At 39.8% G+C, this 24,733-nt stretch overlaps 1 protein-coding gene across 9 annotated transcripts in view; it reads right to left on the bottom strand.

The window, feature by feature from the left end:
• The window catches only part of magi1b (membrane associated guanylate kinase, WW and PDZ domain containing 1b), a 438,093-nt gene extending 416,879 nt beyond the window's left edge, over positions 1-21,214 (bottom strand). For all 9 annotated transcript variants that reach the window (XM_063067952.1, XM_063067955.1, XM_063067953.1 and 6 more), the window contains exon 1: positions 20,453-21,214. In XM_063067952.1, the coding sequence (XP_062924022.1) occupies positions 20,453-20,747 (295 nt within the window). In that variant the 5' untranslated portion in view covers positions 20,748-21,214. The remainder of the gene's footprint in view (positions 1-20,452) is intronic.
• Positions 21,215-24,733: the final 3,519 nt, after the last annotated feature.

Raw genomic sequence — 24,733 nt, 5'->3', positions numbered from 1 at the left:
TAAGTTCAGATGGGCTAATTTCCATGTTGTAGGACTCTGATTCTCCTACGAGATACATGAATTCAGTATGTCAAACATTGAACCGATACAGAAGTTGCCATTTCCAATCATAAATTGGATAGTTCCGTTGTATTCAGCAAGCAAGGCCGAGGGACTCAACTTGAAAAAACTGCTAATCTCCAAATAATTAGAATTTCTATTTATATGCAAACATATACAGTACAGTCTTAACAACATGGTTGTTAATTCAGTAGGCTTTGCACTACTGAAGTTACCCAGCAGCTTTTGCTGCAGGAGGGAAGGCGTTGCCTGGCAGTGGGTCAAATTCTATAAGTGGGCATGGCAAAGAAAGTAAAATTTATCACCAGATCAATCACTATCGAAACCACTGGGTTTCAGTGCCTGCTGCTCTGCAAATACTTCCTGCATGAAGTCAGGCTGATTTCACAGAGTAAATTACTAAACGCCTGGAGCATAAACAGGTGGTTAGCTCAGGAATGCATTGCGTCACTAAGGTGGAGCAGGAAGAACAGGTGGATTTCTGTAGCCAGGAGAAAAGTACTCAGGAGCAAAATGGAGCCCCTGTGGAGCATATACACAGCAGTTAGAAATACTATTTAACTTTTCAAATTCAACAGAGAAGCTGATATAAAATAACCAATCTAAACTGTTCTGAGCAAAGTTGCTTCTTCGATGAATACAAGTATGAAGATTCTGCACAATGAACTCTTTTAATTCACTATACCCAGTAGATGCATTGTTAGGACCTATAGTGTTGACTCAAAAATACATCAGGTGAAAACCAAAACATATTTATGGATTGATGTGCAATTAATCTTTCAATGAAGCCAGTTGTATTCACTATACATTTTACTGCATCATGTGATTGAGATTTACAATTGCATCAGCTGCATTATATCCTCTTGCATGTTATGGTCATTTTGTCTTTTAGTACTTTATGTGGAAACTGGTAAGTAAATAAAACAAGGTAGCTTGGTGACAGGTTCATTGCCCTACACAAACAATCAATTGCAGTTCCTCAAGGGCAAAGGTTCTGACTGACAATTGATTCATGTCTTTCCCTCACTCTTGGAAACAGAAATATGGGAGGCTGACAGACAAGACAAAGAAAGATCAAGGCTAATGAAACAGTAATATAACAAACACAACAGAATACTCATGCAACTTTCAGGGTTTCAAACCCAAATATTGTATGCAAATGTGACCTCCCATTTCTACAGATTTTACCATATAGGTTTTGCAATTTAACCCTCAATAAAACAGAGACATATAAAAGATGTACTGGAAGCTTTAGAAGATGGAACCATAAATCACACCAAAGGCCCTTCAGCCTACAATGTAAAAAAATTACTGAAATTACACCGTATAAGAAAGACTGAAAGCAAATTTGAAATAGGACTTTTTTTTTATTCTGAACTTTGTGGGGCAGAATACTGCACATCTTTCAGGTTACAATGCAGTTTAGTTTTGCAGACTAACAAAATGGTAACGGGAAGCAGGCCACGATTCATTCATGTTGCCTAGATGATAATATAATCCTGATCCACTGTGCCCCACATAACATTACACACCACACTTTTCCTTTAAGCTCTTAGTAAATCTTAAATGCTGCTTTAAGCACCAGATCTGCAGCAATATTCCACAGCCTTATAATCACATGTGAAAAATGTTTTCCATCTAAATTTTATTTCCTCATCTTCTTCTAACCACCGCCACCCCCAATCCATTATCAGCTATTTGAAACACTACCACTGTTAAATCATTGGGACATTTTAATCCATGTGGCTATCGAGACTGAAACCATAACACCACTGATGACAGAAGGTAAATGAAAAAAGAGATAAAAATAAATAGAATTAAAAAGCAAGAACTCCAGCAATTAGAACATACCAATAGCACAAATAGATTCCCTTTGAATTATGGCAATTTCTGCCATTTTGAAATGGTAACACGTTTCAGCTGAAAAGTCGTCAACCTAAAATGCTTCTGCAAAGGTTTTTCCTGATCAAAGTATTTTGGCATTTTGTCTTTTTCTTTCAGACTTCCACTACCTGCACAATTTTGAAGTGCAGATTCTAGTTATAAACATGATTCAGCTCATAACGTTGTTAAAAAATGTAAAATGCACTCAATCAGTATGAGTATCAGGAAGAAATGTGGCAACCAAACATATGCTGCTGCTTTATAAATGTTGCACTACATTGGGTCCACTCCTGACTCTCTAATTAAACTACTGCAGAGGTTACTGGAGTAAAATTGCACCATTCAGTACAAAGGAAGCACTTATCTGGTACGACTGCATTCCATACAACCAAATTCTTCATTTGAAAAACGCACAAGTGTTTGTTCAAAACCCTCTAAGGCAATTGTTAAAAATCTTTCCTGCATACTCATTGAAAATAAGCAGATTTGGGATTAAAGTGATTTCATCAGCTCTTCCTGGCCTTGGCAGTTTTGTGATTTAGAATGCTTACTAAAAACTTGACAGTAATTGAATAAAATAGTTCAGCCTCTGCCAAGGTCCTGCCCTCTTCAACAACATTCAAACTAAATTTCTGTAACATTAAGTTGATGGTTGTAACCAAAAAGTTATTTCCATGTTTTTCCATTCCTGAAAAGAATTCAGATTTCTTCATGAGTAAAACATGACAGGATATACAAAATGGAAAATGTGTGTTGTGTATTTAATATTTCAGTAATATCTGAGTAATACTGAGGGAGGCGAGGGAGGAGATTGTTGAGCCTCTGGCGATGATCCTTGCATCATCAATGGGGACGGGAGAGGTTCCAGAGGATTGGAGGGTTGCGAATGTTGTTACTTTATTCAAGAAAGGGAGTAGAGATAGCCCAGGAAATTATAGACTAGTGAGTCTTACCTCAGTGGTTGGTAAGTTGATGGAGAAGATCCTCAGAGGCAGGATTTATGAACATTTGGAGAGGTATAATATGATTAGGAATAATCAGCATGGCTTTGTCAAGGGCAAGTCGTGCCTTACAAGCCTGATTGAACTTTGAGGATGTAACTAAATACCGTGTATATGGATTTCAGCAAGGCATTTGATAAGGTACCCCATGCAAGGCTCATTGAGAAAGTAAGGAGGCATGGGATCCAAGGGGACATTGCTTTGTGGATCCAGAACCCGCTTGCCCACAGAAGGTAAAGAGTGGTTGTAGACGGGTCATATTCTGCATGGAGGTCGGTTACCAGTGGAGTGCCTCAGGGATCTGTTCTGGGACCCTTACTCTTCGCGATTTTTATAAATAACCTAGATGAGGAAGTGGAGGGATGGGTTAGTAAATTTGCTGATGGCACAAAAGTTGGGGGTGTTGTGGATAATGTGGAGGGCTGTCAGAGGTTACAGCAGGACACTGACAGGAAGCAAAAATAGGCTGAGAAGTGGCAGATGGAGTTCAACCCAGGTAAGTGTAAAGTGGATCATTTTGGTAGGTCAAATATGATGGCAGAATATAGTATTAATGGTAAGACTCTGGGCAGTGTGGAGGATCAGAGGGATCTTGGGGTCCGAGTCCATTGGACGCTCAAAGCAGCTGCGCAGGTTGACTCTGTGGTTAAGGCAGCATACAGTGTATTGGCTTTCATCAATCGTGGAATTGAATTTAGGAGCCGAGGTAATGTTGCAGTTATATAGGACCCTGGTCAGACCACACTTGGAGTACTGTGCTCAGTTCTGGTCGCCTCACTACAGGAAGGATGTGGAAGCCATAGAAAGGTACAGAGGAGATTTACAAGGATGTTGCCTGGATTGGAGAGCATGCCTTATGAGAACAGGTTGAGTGAACTCGGCCTTTTCTCCTTGGAGTGACAGAGGATGAGAGGTGACCTGATAGAGGTGTATAAGGTGATGAGAGGCATTGATCGTGTGGATAGTCAAGAGGCTTTTTCCCAGGGCTGAAATGGTTGCCACATGTGGACACAGGTTTAAGGTGCTGGGGAGGAGGTACAGAGGAGATGTCAGGGGTAAGTTTTTTACTCAGAGAGTGGTGAGAGCATGGAATGAGCTACCGGCAACGGTGGTGGAGGCAGATACGACACGGTCTTTTAAGAGACTTTTGGATAGGTACGTGGAGATTAGAAAAATAGAGGGCTATAGGTAGGCCTAGTACTTTCTAAGGTAGGGACATGTTCGGCACAACTTTGTGGGCCAAAGGGCCTGGATTGTGCTGTGGGTTTTCTATGTTTCTAAGCATTCTTTGTTGCTTACACAATTCATTATGGGTTATAAAAGCAGAAATAGACAGTTACCTCGGAAAGATCCGCACAATTGATTGCAAAACGGATAACTAGCTGATGTATACTGAGCGAACTGTGTAGCATTTTTAAACAAACAAAACAGTCAATAAGAAATGAGTGCTAGTTTTCTTGACTGTAATTGATGGAAGAGCGTACAGTTTGCTTAGAAGTTTGACAGCTCTAACCAAGCCGAATGAAATGAGTTTATGCTGATATCATGAAAGTAATCCTGGAACATTTAGAACTAAAACCATCGTTGATTGCAGAACACTTCAGGTTTCATAAGTAGAATCAAAAGGAAGGGGAGTCCATTTCAGCTTACGTAATTGAATTGAAGAAATTGTCTGAGCATTGCCAGTTCAGTAATGGGCTTAATAATGCACTCAGAGATCCTTTAGTTCGTGCAATCTTACAAGAAAGCATTCAAAAAAAAAAGGCTCCGAACTGAAGGAACAATTCATATTTAAAAGAGCAGTTGAGATTGCTTTATCAAAGGGAAAGCAGACAGAGATGCAATTGAGTTGCAGTCAGGAATGAAAGTGAGTGTGAACAAAATCTCAACACCTAACACTGTTGATGTGTTGAGAAGCCTCTTCTCAAGGGCTGGTATTCCAAAACACTCGGTCAGTGACAACGGGCCACGGTTTGCTGTGGAACAGTGAGTCATTCCTGAAAATGAACGGAATAAGACATACTACATTTGCACAGTTACACTCAGTTACAAATGGCTTGGTGGAAAGGTTCACCCAGAGTTTAAAGAATGCACTGCGAGCAATGTCAGCAGAGCACACTACACTGACACTAAACCAGAAGCTCGCCAATTTCCTCCTTGCATATCACAATGCAACTCACGTCACAATCAACAACTCACTAGCTACATTATTCCTGGGTTGCCCCTTGGCTCTCTTCAAACCCAGTCTCAGAGGGAGTCTGCAGGACAAACAGCTGGGACAAACTGAGGGCTCCTTAAACAAGGAGGTTCAATGTTTCACTCCTGGACAAGTAGTCCTGCCAAGGACTACTGAGATGACTGAAAGAGGGTACTTAGAAAGATTAACAACAGAACTGGAGCATTCTCTTACACAGTGGAAATTGCATTACATGTGCCCGCCTCACTAAAGGTAAATCGAAGTAGTACGCACATCCCCAGCTGCACATTTTTCTTTTGATTAATATTTTTTGGAGTCACAAAACATAACAAGGTGGACAGCTGAGCATGGTTTCCAGTCCTTATATTCAATCATGTTTTACTAACGAATACATTTTGAGCTAAAAATTACATACTTGTCCTCGTCTTTCTTATTTTTTTTCATGTCAAGCTGACATCTCACATCACTGGTGGCCAAGAAGTGAGCAGAAGTATTCCTTATATACGAGTCAGGAGTGAATTACCCATCCGGAACCAAACTGTTCTTCACCCAGCATCCACACGAACATGTATTTTGCAGGTTCATGGAAAACTCGTTCCAATCAAATCTGTATTTACACTTTTCTTAATCTGGGCTCAAGATTCCAAAGCCATTTATAGCATCTAAATGCTGACAGACTTTAAACTGAACTCTATGAGTAAGAAGTGTTGATCCCCTCCAGTACACTTCAATTTTTAAACTGTTCTGGGTATTGACTGTCTTAGCTCTGGTTCTGTCACAGGGCTATGCTGGTGGTATGATGTCCTGATTCTAGACCAATATACATCCTTTCTTTAATACTTGTCCATCATGTTGCAGTCTCAATGGTCAAATAAAAATATGTTCCATCTTCAAATACTGATGAACCACCAGGATTTTGTGAATCCAACAAAAAAAGGATTAAGTAAATATATTTAATGAAAAACAGCAGTTATCCAAGTTTAGGTCAAACAGAAATGTTCCGATTGACCGAAACAAGTTTCTGTGTCACCATGCACAGTCCTCACTTGCATAATCATTGCTTATGTCACCAATTCAGTTTTGAAATCAAGTGCACTTAAATTCATTCTCAGTAAGTTACTTTGGTCAAAACACTCCCTTATCTGAAACAGGAACTTACACACATCAGAGTGGTTCCTATGGGTGCTGGTCAGAGATGCAACACCTGTAGGAAGCTAAAGTGAAAGACAATGCATTTCTGGGAACTCACAAAGGACAGTATCTAAGAAAATAAACATAAGTAACTTTAAAGGCTTAGAAATGTCATTTTAGCATTGACGAAACATGCAGGAATGAAACTATGGCCCAAGCATTGAAATTTTAGACTACAAATTAAACACAACCTGCATCTGTTGAACATACTTTACTGAATAATTAAATATACCACTATTACTAGTCTGTTTCATATAATTGATACAATTCTGCGGCTGAATCATCTTCCTGATACCTGGATGAATCTCCTCCCTCAAACTATATGTTAAACAACCAACTTGATCCCTATAGCATCTGCTGACCCTGTGGTCTCTGTCTCCGTGGATGATGTGAGAACTTCTTTCAAGAGGGTGAACCCTTGCAAGGCGTCACACCCTAATGGTGTACCTGATAGGGCTTTGAAAATCTGTGCCAATCGGCAGGAACGTTTTCAAGGACATCTTCAATCTCTCACTGCTACAGTCAGAGGTGTCCACTTGCTTCAGAAGGGTGACAATCATACCAGTGCCCAAGAACAGCAAGGTAAGCTGCCTCAAAGACTATCACCCAGTGGCACTCACGTCTACTGTGATGAAGTGCTTTGAGAGGCTGATCATGGCTAGAAGCGACTCCTGCTTCTGCAAAGATGCTGACTCACTGCAATTTGCCCATCACCACAATCAGTCTGCAGCAGATGCATTCTCACTTGCTCCCTACTCGGCCTTAGATCACCTGGATAATAGTAGCACCTGTGTCAGGCTGCTGTTTATTGACTAGAAATCAGCATTCAACACAATCACACCCTCAGCTTTACTCGACAAGCTCCAAGGTCTAGGCCTCTGCAACTGGATCCTTGATTTCCTCATCAGAAGACCGTAGTCAGGGCAGATCAGAAATAACATCTCCTGACTGACAATCAACATTGGCGTACCTCAAGGATGCGTGCTTAGCACACTGCTCTGCTCTCTCTGTGTGGTTAAACAAATTTGCCAATGACACAATTTTTGTTGGCAGAATTTCGGCTGGTAAAAAAGTGTACAGGAGTGAGATAGATCAGCCGGTTTAAAGGGGTCACAACAATGACCTTGTACTGAATGTCAGTAAGATCAAGGAATCTACTGCGGACATCGAGAAAGGGAAGACGAGGGAACACACACCAGTCCTCATTGAGGGATCAGCAGTGGAAAGAATGAGCAGCATGAAGTTCCTGGGTGTGAACATCTCTGAAAATCTACCCTGGGCCCGGCATATTGGTACAATTACAAAGAAGACATGACAGCAGCTATATTTCATTAAGAGTTTGGGGAAACTTAGTATGTCACCAAAGACACTGGCAAATTTCTATAGATGTACCGTGGAGGCCATTCTAACTGGCTGTATCACCATCTGGTTTGGAGGGACCACTGCACAGGATTGGAAAAAGCTGCAGGAAGTTGCAGACTCTCTGAGCTCCATCATGGGAATTAGCCTCCCCAATATCAAGAATGCCTTCAAAAGGTGATGCCTCAAAAAGGTGGCATCGTCATTAAGGACCCCCATTACCCAGGACATCCTCTCTCTCATTGCTACCATCTAGGTGGTGGTACAGGAGCCTGAAGTCACATACTCAACAATTCAGGAACAGCTCCTACCCCTCTGCCATCAACCTTCTGAATACACAATGAATCCATAAACACTACCTCGCTAATTATTTTCCCCTCTTTTTGCGCTAGTTATTTAATTCAAAAATAAATATATTTTTCTTATGGGTTTTTATCATTATGCATTGCAATGTACTGTTGACAGTGGTATTAAACCTGATTCTGGTTGATCATTATTGTTTACATAAGTCTACTGCATACAATTTGCCTGGAGTTACATTTATAAAAAGGTCATGTAACATTGCATAAACAGTGCCTCTCTAAAGCATTCAGCCCAACCCTTTGTTCACTTAAAGGAGTATTACAACCAGGGATTTTGATCAATTTAACTGAGATTTTTAATTTGTGAATCACATGCTTTTTTCACAGTAAAGCTCAAAAAATGGAAAATTGTAAAGCTTGAAAAGACAAGAATTCAAAAACTGAAAGGTTAGCAGTTGAACCACTTCTCGCAGCTATTACAGCCAGTAGTCTCTTTGGATAAGTATTTAGTAGTTTTGCACAATGTGGTGGAGCAAGATTTTCCATTTCTCCTTGTAAAATTGCTCCAGCTGTGCCAGGTTAACAGCAGTGGACAGCAATTTTGAGGTCCTGCCAGAGATGTTCGATTGGGTTAAGGCTAAGACTCTGACTGGGCCACTCAAGAACATCAGTTTTTCTCATTTAAAGCCACTCCATGGTTCTGGTAGTGTACCTTAGGTCCATGTCCTACTGAAAGACAAACTTCTGTTCCAGTTTAAGCTTTTTGGCAGAGGCAAGCAGGTTTTTATCCAGGATCTCTCTGTATTTAGCAGTACTAATCTTCCCATTGATCCTGACCAGATTTCTGTCCCTTCTGCTGAAAAGGATCTCAATAGTATGATTCTGCCTCCACCATACCACAGGGATGGTGTTGTCTGGCTGATGCACACTATTAGATTCACACCACATGTCACTTGGTGTTGAGGACAAAAAGTTCCACTTTAGTCTCATCTGACCACAAGACTTTCCTCCACTTCTTTATAGCATCTTCTCAGTGACATTTTGCAATGTCTTTACAGGAAGGATTTTTTTTAAGCCAGCGCTTCGTCCTTGCAATTCTTCCATAAATACCCATTTCGTGCAAGGCCTTAGAGATTGTGGAACCATTAACTTTGTCTTCAGTTACAGCCACTGACTTCTGTAGCTCAGTCAAAGTGACCGTTGGTGAACCAGTAGCCTCTCTTACAAGTTCCATTCTTCTCAGGTGACTAAGTTTATAGAGGCGGCCTGACCTAGGCAGTGTGGCTGTGGTTTCATATTTTTTCCTCTTTCTCATGATTGACTGCACTGAGCTCCAAGATTGTTCAGTACCTTTGAGATAGTCTTGTACCGTTTCCCAGATTTGTGCTTCTCTATTATTATTCCCCTGACTTGTACTGAATGCCCTTTTGTCTTCATTTTAGTTTGGTCTATTGAAAATCTACCATATTATTGGACCTTACAGAGAGAGGGATATTTATTCTTATGAATTCATTGAAAACAGGTGATCCTCCAATTTTTAACATCAACAAATTGAGAGCTGATAAGGTAATACAGTACATTACACCAGAGTAAAATTAACATAATTATGAAGGGGATGAATACTTTTTCAGCCGCAATTTTGGTTTTGAATTTTTTGTAAAATGTTGACAGGATTTGGAAGTTTTTTTTTGATTTGACAAGATGCACAATGTTTTGGAGACCAGCTCAAAAATCCTACTTCGATATACTTCAAATTTAGAAAATGAGACAGTAGAATATAAAAATAGTTATGGGAGCTAAATACTTTATCCAAGGCACTGTAACTGCATTTCTTTAGTTAACCATTGATTTGCAGAACAGTCTTTTGATTTCTTATCTATAAACACTGTGTGTCCTTTTATGCATGCATACCATAAATACAGATACTGTTTTGAAAAATGCCGGAGAAAAAAAGAACAGGAGCTGGAAGAAGTTCCAGCCTTGACATGTTGTTTCAATTGGAAAATTGTGCATTTTTCTTCTATAAATTAACTTTGATGCTGTGGTGTTATGGGATTATTTGGCTTCAGCCTTGTAGGAGATACCTGGATCTTATTTAAGCATGATATTTATGAATCACTAAACAGTTTGTTCCAACTATCCGGAGCAGATTCATTAAATGTTACCATCACCCTAAGTGGTTCCTTGAACAAACCTTCCTTCAACTCAATTCAATCCAATTCAAGTTTAACTTTCATTTAACCATACATGAATACTCAGGAATACAGCCAAACGAATTAGCGTTACACCAGGGCCAAGGTGCACAGACACATTACCAACAGTCACACACAAGATCACAATCACATAACAAGAGCAACATCCCCCCACCCCCCCAACCACACCACAGCTTGATGCCCTGTACTCCAACTTACAAGACAACAAACCCACATAGAATATCAGTAAAATATAATGATGGAGAATATGTATATAGTACAGACCCCCCCCCCACCAGCCCACCGATATCACCTCTTGACCCCAATGCCTGCTAGGCAACTCTGTCGTTTTGAGACCCAGTCCTCGCATATACAAGCACATATAGAACATTAGTAAAAACACAACCACACAAATATATATGTATATAGTCCAGACCCCTCTTCTTGTTTGTAGTGCTAATATGGCTTGTGACTCCCAAAGTGTTTAAACCATTATTAGCTAATACAAATATGTACAAGTTCTGTGAATGCTGGCCACAGGGAACTGCTCATTACAAAGCCCTCATGACCCTGGGAATATTTAACCACAATAGTTCCAACAATCCCATAATTAATGCTGGGCACATCGTTTACTCCAACTTCCTTACTCCTGGTATTGACTTCAATGTTATTAAAAAATAAAATAGCACATTTTGAAAGAAATAATTTCCATATTCCTCCAGTAAGAGTGATGAAGTTCATACAGTTTTAGCCATTAGCTGAAGCAGAACAACAGGAAAAACATCCTATAATGCAGGAAAATACTAAGAACACCACAAGGACACAGGATCTCTTTGTTCACAATGGAGTTCACTTCCATGAAGCTTCCTGTAATTTCCTGCTGAATATTTCTGTATATTAAAAAAACAACTGGTGTTTGCAATCAGTAAATTTTGAGGACTTTTAAATTGAACTTTCATAATCTTGAGACCACCATGGCAACACAACACACATGACCAGAACATCAATAGATGGGTCAAGGACAAGAGATTCTTTCAAATACAGTTTTTGAACAGGCTCAGGGAGGTTATGACAAAGTACCACTGGATGATTCACTGGCAGGTTTCATTCACTGGGTTTTCCCCCACAGGAAAGTGTGGCTTCCATTCCATAACAGAAGTGAACAAAGAGCAGGGACTTTACAATTTTCTCCACATATTCCAAAGGATATCACAGACTGAGGTATATTTAAATAATTGAATAAATACCATAGAGAACTGATCTTCCAATCAGTTATCAGAAACTCCAGAACGTGCTATAGCCTTAGGATGCAATTCTGTAGAAAAGAAACAATATTGTTTCACTCAACTGGAAAATGCATCAGCACACTATTGGTGTACCACATTAAACTCACTTTGTCACATGTGCATGGAAACAAACAGTGAAATGTGTCTTTTCTGTCATTGCTTGCGATGTGGTGGGGATAGCCCACAAGTGTCACTCTGCTTCCAGCACCAACGTAACTTGCTCACGACTCACTAACCCTAACCATACACCCTTGGACTGTGGGAGGAAACCGGAAAACCCAGAGGAAACCTACGCGGTCATGGGGAGACCGTACAAACTTCTTACAGACAAGGGTAGGAATCGAACTGTGATCAGTGATTGCTGCTGATGTAAGGCGATTACACGGACCACTACGCTGGTTGTGCCTCCCACTTACGCCACCGCACAGCTGGAGCCTACTTGAGACTAAACTAGTCAGCCTCTTCACCTCAGGAGAACAAAAACTGAGAGCCTACCGAGTTCAGGTATATTATCATTCAACTATATGCACACTGCATGCACCATCAAAAGAAACAATGTCCCTCCGGACCAAGGTGCACAACACAGTATGTATAATTCACACACAACACATAAAGTAATACTGCCACTACCCCGGTGTCTTTCGTGCACTTTCCCCCAAACAGACGTGCATGCACAATATACAGAATCAAACCCAGGTTTATTAGCACCGACATACATCATGAAATTTGTCATTTTGCAACAGCAGTAGGAATCATGACGTAAAAGTTTCTATATTACAAAAATAAATAGACACAATATTGCGAAAGAGGATAATGAAGTGGCGTTCATGGACCATTCAGAAATCTGATGGGAGAAGGGAAAAGCAGTGATACAAGATAATCCTTCTGAGGCAACAATCGCAGACAGGTTGGTACTATTCAACTCAAGGGTAATATGCATGTTGCCCAATTCTTCCTTTTGGTAATATGTTAATCCACATTTATGGACTTCAAGCTTTGGTCCCCACCACCACCTTCTGTCCATTTTCAGACTGTGTCATTTCATAAGACGTGTATGTAGTTTCAGGAACAATGACAATCCATCAAGCTTAGCCTCACCAACATGAAGAATACCAGTTCAAAGTAATACGCTCTCCAGGGAAAAGTGCAGTGGTTCAGGTTTGGTCTTATTTCCTGTGCCATTTGAAGTTACAACCATGATCATTTTTATGTGTAAACAACAGGAATTCTGCAGATGCTGGAAATTCAAGCAACACACATAAAAGTTGCTGGTGAACGCAGCAGGCCAGGCAGCATCTCTAGGAAGAGGTGCAGTCGACGTTTCAGGCCGAGACCCTTCGACCAAGAGTCCTGACGAAGGGTCTCGGCCTGAAACGTCGACTGCACCTCTTCCTAGAGATGCTGCCTGGCCTGCTGCGTTCACCAGCAACTTTTACTTACATTTTTATGTGTAAATCATTTTAATATTTATAATTTTCCAGCTATCTGCAACAAGCATTGATTTTGGATTGTTTTCTATAATTGTCTAAATCCTCTGGTAACTTGGAAAACAAGATTATGATATGAACCAATAAATACCAAGATCCAAAAGTTTATGGTCTTTTATTCAGTGATGTTGGATTAGCTGGCAATTTTGCTTCCAAGAATTTTTCTTCTCATTGCATCACACAAGATAACACAAATGCAACCACGATCACTATGACAATGAGTCATTGTCGGCTTGGGTTTTGTGGGACTAGCCTCCTATGTGCTCTACTTGGTGAGCAATATGCAAAACTAGTTGTCTGGCTGCCTCTGTAGTTCTTCAACCTTATTCATCACTGGGGGGTTTAAACTTGGCTTATATCATACCCACCATGTATAGAAAGGACTAGGGTGAGGTGATAGGAGAGGTAAAGCCTGGGTTGTGGTGATAATCTAAAATGAGGCTCATTCCATTAGGTTGCAGGATATAGAAACTGCACAGCCAGTGGTGAAAGTTGTTACCGGAGAGAAGACATTGTGGTTGACTGTTACATCTCCTAATAATTATCGCAACTCACACAGGGTGAATGGATTTTAATGGATGAAAGTGGAAAGGAAAATTATATCCAAGCGCCACAAATTTCAGAGAGTAAAGGGATCATAGAATTGAGTGTATTAATGACGTGTAGCAGTCAGGAAAATGAACATCAAACAGCAGGAAATAAAGATAATGTTTTTAGCTTTTACAAAGCATCATCTCTCAAGAGAATAACAAAGCAGCAAGTAGTAAGGTACACACCCATCTGTATCGCTCTAAAGAGGCTGCAGTGATCTGGTTAAAACCGCTCTCTTTTCAACTGAGGTAATCAAATTTTCTCTTTAAAAAGCTTGATGTCATTGGTATGCTATATTCTCAACATTCCTAAATCAGGCATGATAATAAACAAAAGAAACCTATCAAAGGGATGTTCTTGAACAGAAGGGAGCAGGTTTATTTTCTTACTGGGAGTTCACTCTCATCCAACCCACTGTGAAGGGAGGTACACAGCAGAGCTGACAATGCACTTTACCATAGAAAGCAGGGACAACTGCAAAAAGTCCAAGTGCCAGGCTAATTCTTGGTAGCCCACCAGAATGGCTTCCTACCAGGCCTCACAGCTGCAGTCTGTTGGTGAGTCAAGCTGTTGAAAAGTAAAAAAAAACATTGATATGCAAAAAAAATTCCCTCAGCTTCACATTGGTCATAATAAAAGGCACCAGCTGAAACAGCATGGCTCCAGATTAGACCATTTAAAATTCTGATTAATATAAATTTACCATATTGTGCCTTTACTAATAATTTACCTCTAAAGTAATCAAATAATGGGATTAAATTCAACAATGAATAGAAACAGTTGTCAGTTATAAAACCATGAACGGAAAATAATGAAAATAATTTTTTCTTAAATATTATCAAAGGCTCAACTCTATAAGCAAAATTAGCATTAGAGAATGAGTTTAGTGCAACCCACTTTATCTAGTTCTGCTAGACGGAATATTTTAAAACGACCAAAGTTTTTCACCCTGTTAGTTCTTGCAATTCCAGTGCAAAAAGAAAATGCCAACATGATTCTGGAAATCGAGAAGGATACAATTAGCTGCAAGATAAATAAAATACAAGATAATCATTTGAAATTTGAATTCAAAGAACAAAACACTGCAAGACATTCAAGGGAAAAAAATCAAGAGCAAAGCGCTTTAAAGACTTAGCATGAAACAGTTTTGAGATCAGACACAAATGTGCAATCAAAAGGGTCCCCCTCAGCCAGTGAAGTAATCCCAGATGAGATAAGTGAACATGATTATGTCACTATTTCAAGTGACCTCTGGATAACCTTGTAGCTACAGCTACAGCTACACTGTGGAAAGGATAAAAAGTGAAACATCACAAACATGGCATATTGGAGCTCCAACTATTTCCAACGTTCCCTACAACAATGCCGATAAAAGAACCTAGAAATCTCCTATTTCTACTTAAACTTCCTTATTATTCTCTCCTTCCTGATTTCTTTAACTTTCTCCGGGGCTACAACCCTCTAGGGGCTCTGCATTCATCCACCTTTGGTTTCTTGTATGATCCATTCCCCTCCTTCCCCTTTCTGGAATTCAGACTTGAAACCTATCTATCCTTGCATCTCCCTCTTTGTTTTGATATGATCTGCAAAACTTACTGTCATCGCTTTTACTATTCATTTTCTGTTGTTTGTCATTGGTTCCTGAAACAAATAAATCTAATATTCTTAACCTACCTACATCACAACCTGCCTACAATTCCCAGCAGTAGACAAGCACTTGCCAGTTCCTTTTTCATCTCCTGATTATTCGTCACTGATTAATAGATTGATTTCAAAAGTAACAGCAGCACTTTCGTGGCATTTAACCAAATTGAACTTTATTCGGTTTGTAAGCTTAGCTAATGACTGCTGAAATACAACCGTCAGATGAATGCAATCCTTCTAAAGCCAATACATACGCTTTCTCTAACAAAGGTCACCAGTAACCAACAAGCAAACAGTAACTCGAGTGTTCAAGCCACCAAGAGTGAACTCACGACTAATCCATATGATATCAATTAAACCCAAGCCAGATATGAATATGGGGCTTGTTACATCCAGAAATTGTGATATAAAGGGTTAAATCATGAGGATATGCTCCATAAGACTGGTTTGTATTCCCCTGAGCCAAATCAATCATGGTTCTGAGTCAACATCCTGGTTGAATCAGAAGCTGACGTGCTCATCCAACTCCAAAGACATCAGCAGAGAAGTCAAAGTTGACAAGCTATTTGCATTACTGAAGTACTATACAGTTGTAGATGCCACTTCTCAGGTGAGGCATTAAAGTTAGGTTAGTGCACTTAATTTTTCATGAAGGGTTTTCAGAAAGAAATATTAACTGTTTCTCTTTCCACAAATGCTGCCTAATCTGAGAGGCTTTTCCAGTATTTTGCTTTTATTTCAGGTTTCCAGCATCTGCAGATTTTTTTGATATTCATCAAAAGTAGGTTCTCTAATATGAAGATTACATATAATAGGCAGGAATAAAATTACTTCCAGTACCCTGACCAACAGTTATCCTCCACTTAACATCACCAAAACAAATCAATATCCACTGATCAGTATGTGACCTTGCTGTACAAAGCTGGTTAACAGGTAACTACAGTACTTCAATGACTATTAAGTACCTTGTGATGCACAAGGTGAAACGTTTCATCATCCAGCTCTCAAACCACTTGATCACAGTGGATATAAGTGAGAGCTAGACAACAGTCACTGAAGCAGGTTGCCATGTTCTTCTTAGGCACTTGCTTGTCGCAGGTGGGTAACTCAGGCTGCTGAAGCGAGGGGATAAGGATATCAGTGAACACTCCAGCCAGTTGGTCAGCACAGGTCTTTAGTACTTGGCCTGGTACCCTGTTTCTGTGGGTTCACTCTCCCAAAGGATGCTCTCACGTCGGCTTCAAAGACTGAAATCACAGGGTCATTGGGGGCTATGGGAGTCTGTGAAGGTTCCTCCTTGTTTTGGCAATCAAAGTGAGCATAGAAGACATTGAGCTCATCAGGGAGTGAAGCCCTGTTGTCACCTATGTCACTTGGTTTCACTTTGTAAGAGGTGATGGCATTCAAGCTCTGACACAGCTGTCAAGCATCCTTCACTGATTCAAGTTTGGTCCAGATTTGTCTCTTCACACGTCAGTTGGCTTTCTGGATATCATACCTCGACCTCTTGTATCTTACTTGGTCACCAGACCTGAATGCAACTGATTTGGCCCTTAGCAAAATGAAGATTTCATGGTTCATTCAGGGCTTCTGGTAAGAAAAGACTCTGAATGACTTTCTGGGGACTCACTCTTCTACGACTGGTTTATGAAGTCCGTGAAAAGCGTGGTGTATTCATTCAAATCCTCTGATGACTCCTTAACATGACCAGGTTGACCGTCTCAATGCAATCCCGAAGCTGCCCCTCTGCCTCCTGTGAACCCTCTGCCTCTTTGTTCTCCTTATCTCTGGAGCCTTGCTCTTTAGCCTCTGCCTGAATGCAGGAAGGAGAAGGACTGGCAAATGATCAGATTTCCTGAAATGTGATGTAGCATGGAACAGTAGGCATTCCTAACTGTAGTATAGCAGTAGTCAAGTGTGTTCTGCAGGTTATATGCTGGTAATAACTGGGCAGAGATTTATTCAGACAAGCCTGATTGAAGCATCTGACTATGATTTGAAATGCGTCAGGGTGGGCTGTTCCTTGTTTTTCATGGCAACATTCATCATCTCAAGTGTCTGATTAACTTCAGCTTTATTGTAGAATTTACCGGGGTTAATGGAGGCTATGGGGTGGTAGGGTTGGGGAGGGGGAGTGGAAAGAATCTTGAACATTAAGGCATAATCTGAAAATCAGGGTTCAGCCATGAATGAATGAAATGGGACAGAACATTTTAAAACACATCAGGAAGTAGCAATGAGAAATTCACTTCTATTAATGTGGATGCTGGGGCAAAGCATTGACAGATACCCGTCGGGCAAAAATATCAAAGAGTATGGAACATTAAATAGTAAGTGACAAGGTGCTAGAGAAACAGCCATAAACCAAATAAATAGCACTTCAGGGGCCAAATGATCTTTCCTTATTGAATTACTCAATAATGCAATATATTGCATTATACATTAAAGGTACATTTAATGTATAATGGACCAGAGCAGCACAAAATTTATTTTCTTGTTTAGATAACTGCTCCTGAATCATAGATGTGATAAAGTAACTGAGAAAATCCACAGGCTCAGCATATAAATAATACAGGCAATTGAACTATTCAATAATTTAAATAAGCAACGTGTGTGATCATAGCCACACAAAATCAAACTCTTCGGCTTCTCAAACCTAAAGAAAGAGGTTGTAATTTCAAAGAAGTAAACAAGAATCGGGCTTTTTGCAAGTCAGGAAGGCAGCCAGCCTTAGTGATCAGAAGTTAACTAATGACAAATTATAGTAAAATAACTTTTATCCACAACCATATACGCTGCCATTTTATACAGTAGATTTCCATTGCCAAACATGGCATTACCTCACATTGGGATAACCTCCATTTCACAGGCAGACATCTGAGGCCCAACCCACGTAAACACTTTAAGCCTTGATGAATTTGTAGGAATACACAAAAATTTCTGCTGACTTGCACTCTCTCCCCTACAGAGTTGTGGAGGCTAGCTCATTAGAATAAGTATTTCAAGTGAAGGTAGATATTTGGTTGAAAGATTGGTGGTTATAGTCTATAGAGAGCTGACACAGAGGAGTTAGACCTGGGATAGATCAGCTGATCATATTAAATGGTGGGGCAGATTTGAATAGCCAAGTAGTCTACTCCTATTCCGATTTTCCTTGTAATTCAACAAACACAGCCATAAAACGAGTAACATGAAATGTGTAGAAAACAAATATACCGACGTATGACTTTGTCACTTGATTATGATAAGAGGACCACACAAATCATTATTTTCTCTTTAAAAGATATGACATGTCCGCAATCTTACAGCCACAACTAAAGATACAAGAACACTTTCTGAGGTATCAAAATGTTCATGATGTTTATGATCAGTACCTCATCATGATTTAAAGCATTTAGTTATCTAATCACCAGCATGAACTGACCTTGTCAAACTGTGCAATTATTCTCTGAACCATTGGCAAAGAGAATTCAACTGTTGATATTAAATCTGTTCAGAGTAATCTCTTCTGAATCTTTAACAACCTAGTCTTGTTTATTCAGATGACATAATGTGAGAATACTCCATAATGGTTACATTACTTCTACTTAAACTCTGGCTAGTCCCAGTGTAACCTATAGTTCAAATATTCCCTGAAACAACATGTTTCAATACAGTTCCAGTTACACACGTCAGTATGATAAATTATATTCACCATGCCTGTAAATGGATCTCATATAAACATAACTACACTAGTTTGATTTGTTTTAGGGGCAAGAAAGTTATAAGAGCTGATAACACAATAATCATCTCATTCCTTAAAATTTAGGACCATATTGAATAACAGACATAACCAGAAAACACAGAGCCCACCATAGAAGGAAGTTCATTATTTCATAAATAGGGAAAGTAGCTGATTTTATTTAAACCATTTAACCTATCAAATATAAATTACTTACATTACACAGAGTGAAAAGTGCAGGCAGAAGCACCCAGAGAAAGCACATTTTTTTGACGTTATGTTTAGTTGCCAGAAAGAGCCTTGAAATACAGTTCTGTTAATGATTTTCTGAATATTATGAGTTCTATATTTCTCTTTTTTACCCCACCCACTCCCTGGTCCCTTGTTCCCTGCACTGAAGGTCATGTTATTCCTGGAACCAAGCGGGTGGGCAGGCAGTGACTATCAAATCTCTGCCTTTGCCAGTCTTCTAACCAATCCATTCCTTGCTCTAAATTCAGATCATGTTATGTACATACAGAAGGAGAAACATTCCTTTTTCAGGTAAGTGTACACATTGGTTCCTATATTACAATATTTACAATTAAACTGCAGACTTTAGTTTATAATCTATTTCCACAAGGATTATGTTGTCAATCACAAGCACAAAAGAAACAGAATCTGACTAACCACCTTCAGACAACTGTAGAAGCTACACTCCAAAATTAGACCACTCTAACACCAATGAAAAAAGGCTGAAAAAGATGTTTCTTTTGTTAGTACTTTTTTTGAATATTATTCAAAATAAATAAACAGAAAGAAAAAAGTAAAGATTTAAACCCCATTGAATTAAGGACATTGAAAAGATGACTTAAAGGAATCACCAGCTATGACTAGGACAAAAGTACCAAGTAAAACTAAAGTGGAAGTTGTCAAGCGTTTGAAGTCACCTTTCTTAAAGGAATGTGAAGATGACCAGATAATGAAGTCAAGAGTCCATGTTCAATGTTGTGGTATTAACAAATATGCCGACAAGGTACTCGTCTTTATAAACCTGTGAGGGATTTACATCAACTCTGCCCAACTATTGTAAATAAGCAGGTGCGAGGTGGCTGTTCACAGAGCTGTCAGCATAACGGTTGGAAATACCTTACAGTGCGAGTTCACTGTTTACCGAAGTTAGCTCACTGGGCATCTTCCAAGTGCTGTATAAACTTGAAATGCTGTACATTTTCTCAGGAGACCAATGGATCCTGTCCCTACACAAATAGCATTAATGTTCTGTCGCGACCTCGCCAAAAATTGGAAATCCGAAGATGAGCTTGTCTCATCACTAAGCACCCAGACTGGTGGAATGTTTTCCACTTTAAATAAGTACACAGACAAGGGAAAAATAAAATCAAAAATACTATCATAATTTTTAAGCGTTTAAATGATAACAATTCAAATGTGTGCACGGATAATGGTAGCCTCTGGAGCGACGGGTACCGTGTCTTCTGTGTCGGGTAACCTCCAACAAGACCAGGTCCCGCTCAATTTCCCTGCTCCAGTTTCATACCTTGTTTGACGGTCTTCAAGCGGATCGGATCCTTACTGTTCTTGATCACACTGCGCACATCATACAGGGGGAGCCCAGACACATGCACTCCATCAACTTCCAGTAAGAGTTCGCCTTCCCTGAGCTCCCCGCTGCCGCAGACGATCTGATGATTCCCTTCATTCAGATAGGAGAACTCCCCATTCTCAGCTCCACCTGAGATCAGAACATTCAGCTCCTCGACCTGGCCCTTGCCCACAGCGCTCTCATGCACTTTAGTTGTCCAGTGGTTTTTCTTCTGCACCACTTTAGACATGGTGCTTACAGCCAACAACTAGTCTCAATACAGGGAACGCCAACAGGTGATAAACGGTTCATAGATTCACTCCGCCTCCAATACACTAGGGCTGGTTCCTTTTGGATTTGACCGCCAGTCAGTCCCTAGTGGTCCAGTATATCACCTTCTATTTAAAAGCACGATCCACAGTTCTACCGGAGAAACTATAGCTTCACATTTTCAAAGACACTGTAAACATTTGTTCCTGGCTCCTACTGTAGCCTCCACGATCCAGGATCTCCCAACAGGAGGAAAACAAGTAAAAGGGAAGTGGGTGTTCCCTGTGTTTGAAACTCAAATTTTCCAATTTTTAGAGACTCTGCACTTTTTCCCGGTGCGGCGATGTTACGGCTGCTGTAATCCGCCACACACACTGTTTCAGACTTTCTTCTTAAGGTCCTGCTGAATTCCTGCAACTCTGTTCCAGCTCACAGCCGCAACCAATAGCGCATGCGCCGGCCAACCCTCTCATCGCTGTCTTTCCCTGGGCCCTAAAGCCCGTCCCTTCAGGTAATTGTTTGGGCGGCATCGATTAGCTCTGTGGTGTCACGATTGGATTGAAGTGAAATTTCATCCCAGTCAAATAATTTAGAACTCAACAAATAGGATTTAAAAGCCAAACTAGCCAAAGTCGTTGACATGCGGCCCACTACTTGAAGTTAGATTTTTATCTCTTGTTTAGAAACAGATTTCATCTAAGACGTTCTTGGAAACCAGCTTTTAACACTGAAGCCAGAAGCCTTCAAATGAAGGACCATGTGGGAGCATTGGGAATCCGAATTTATTTAGTTAATAATCCACAGATTTGTGAACGTTCCAGGAACATTAAATCAGATTTTACCATGGTCGGTGGAAATCTAAAATAATTAGAAAATTCAAAGGAGGTATTAATAAAGTTGGCCACTAAACTACAGAGACCAATTGGCCAGAGGAGATTCTGCAAATGCTGAAAATCTTCAGCAACACACACAAAGTGCTGGATGAACTCAGCAGCTCAAGCAGCATCTATTTTGGGACTGAGACCTTGATCAAGGCTCTTCATCCTGATGAAGGGTCTCACGCCCAAATATCCAGTGTTCATTACCCTCAAAAGATGCTGAGTTCCTCCAGAGTTGTGTGTGTGTTGCTCACACAACAGCTGAATTACTGTTATACCCATTCTTCTCACAAACGTCCTTCAGGAAAGATCTATGCTTGCTCTGATCTATTTGGGACTAAGGTACGCAGTTCATTCCCCCCAGAAATGACCAAGCAAGTTCACCATTGCCTTCTCAAGGGTGATAGCTAATGAAAACTGGTCTTGCCAGCATTGTCAACATTGTATGAATCAAACTCATAAAACACTAGAATAACTCACTTGGACAACGGCTGTTCGAGGGCAGAGCTACATACTCACTTAGGGTAAAACTAAATGACAAATGACTTGGGAATGCTGCTTGAGCTGCTGAGTTCCTCCAGTATTTTGTGTGTATTGACCTGGGAAGTTATTTCTCTAGGATATGATGTGGATTCGTTCTTCTCATCATCCACTAGTTTCCTTGCCATCTTTCTCCCTTTATCTCAGGTTCTGTCACCCCTATCCTCTTGTGAAGATGATGAGTTATTTCCGAAATGTTAATATCCAGAATCGACTCAGTGGGACAAATGTCTTCTTTCCATAGTGTAACCATTCCATGATTCTATGCTTCAATGTGCAATTCTGTAAAGCTCCATAAAAATATCTATAAATCATTCTTGAGTTTGTTCAATATATGTTCATGAGCAATTCCTTCATGGGAACATCAAGAACCAGGACCAATCCTTTCTTTATTCGACATCTACAGACAAGGGACTGGAAAATGTCTAAGAACAGAAACTTTGACAGGTCTTATTCCATATAACCTAAGGGTTCAAAGTTGAAAACTGTAACTATCACAGCAGCTGAGGTCAACCAGCTCAACAGGGACTAACATCAAAACGAAGGCCTTCTTGGTCAGTATTAGTCAGGAACGCATCATTAAATAAACACTGCCTATATCAGAAAATGACCAGAAAAGCCCACAATATAATTAATGTTCAAATCTATGTGTTTATTTTGCAAGGGCATTAGACCAAATCTTACTATAGGAGTCCAATTAATGATAACTGCCATTAATTAGATTTGAACTTCAATAATGAAGTACTCATTTTTTGTGTGGCAGTTTGTCAAAAATGTGAGCTGATAATATTGTAATAAGGAAATCAGGGCTTCTGGGACCAGAATGAAAAAGGCAAACAAGCATGTTTCCCTTTCACCAGAATCATTAAATGGAATGAGGAATTCACAGCTCAAGGACTGGACAAGGAGGTGTGGACTGGAGTGTGTGACTTCAAGGACTATCAGGGACAGAAAGCTAAATAAAAAGAGACAAAGGGGGTCTGGGAAAAAAGAGACAAGAAAGGAAAATGTCCTTTATTTAAATGTCTCCAGCAATTATATCTGAAGGAATAACAATCCACTAACATAATTGTTCATTTTCAAACTCCAGAGAAATTGGTTGTCAATAATTAACATTTCACTTGGTTAAAGTTTTTTCTAAACATGAAATAGCAAGGACAAACCTTTTACTGATGGTTTTAGTTCTTAGCTACAAAATCAGTGCAACAGCATGCAGTTCAAAACTTTTCAAAACTGACCCAGCAGAAAAATGACATTTCATTTCAGCAATAGCAGAGCAGTGGGTTTGGAATTGGAATTGGAATAGGTTTATTATTGTGACATGTACCAAGATACAGTGAAAGGCTTGTCTTGCATACTGCTCATACAGATCAAATCATTACACAGCGCATTGAGACAAAACAAGGTAAAGTAATATCAGGATGCAGGATAAAGTGTAACAGCTGCACAGAAAATGCAGTGCAGGTAAACAACGAGGTGCAAGATCATAAACTTATTGTCTGATTATGAGATAAAGAGATAGATTTCATACTAGGAAACCATTCAATAACCTTATAAGAGAGGAAAAGAAGCTGTTCTTGAGGTTGGTTGTACTGCAAAATCTGCGTGGCGATATTTGCATCTGTACCTCCACCCAAAGTTATATTATTAAGGTGTAAATACGGCTGACCAATATGACCTTGACAACAAATTCCAGTCCTTTCCATCATTTGAAGGTTAAAGTTGGTTGATTTTTCTTTCTGCTGAAGGCTGTGAGAGAGACGTGACAAAGTTCAAAGTAATTTTAATATCAAAGTATATATACTGTACAACACAAATATTCATTTTCTTCACACATACTCAATAAATCTATAGAATAATAATCATGCAGAAGCAATGAAAGTCTGCCCAAGTTGTTTTCAATGAGAGTACAAAAGACAACAAAATGCGCAAATATCAAAAGAAAGAAATAATAATAATAAATAAATATGCAATAAATGTCAAGAACATGAGACGAAGAGTCCTTGAAAGTGAGTCCATAGGTTGTGGGAATATTTCAAGTGAAGTTATCCCCTTTGGTTCAAGAGCCTGATGGCTGAAGGGTAATAACTGTTCCTGATCCTGGTGGTGTGAATGCTAGGGCACCTGTACCTTCTTCCTGATGGCAGCAGAGAGGAGAGAGCATGTGCTGGTTGGTGGCGGTCCTTGAGGATGGATACTGCTTTCCTGTAACAGCGTTTCATGTAGATATGCTCAATGGAGGGGAAATCTTTACCCATGATGGACTGGGCCATATCTACTATTTTTTGTAGGAGTTTCCATTCAAGGCATTGGTGTTTCCACACCAGGCTGTGATGCAGCCAGTCAATATACTTTCCACTACATATCTATAGAAGTTTGTCAAAATTTTAGATGTCATGCCAAATCTCCACAATCTCCTAAGGAAGTAGAGGAAATGCCATGCTTTCTTCACAATTGCACTTAAATGCTGAAACCAGGACAGGTTCTCTGAAATAATAACCCCAAAGAATTTAAAGTTGCGAACCCTGTCCATCTCTGATTTCCTTCT

This window comes from Mobula hypostoma, chromosome 15, assembly GCF_963921235.1.
Source record: "Mobula hypostoma chromosome 15, sMobHyp1.1, whole genome shotgun sequence".
Classification (NCBI taxonomy): Eukaryota; Metazoa; Chordata; class Chondrichthyes; order Myliobatiformes; family Myliobatidae; genus Mobula; species Mobula hypostoma.
This window is presented reverse-complemented; position numbering and strand designations above follow the sequence as displayed.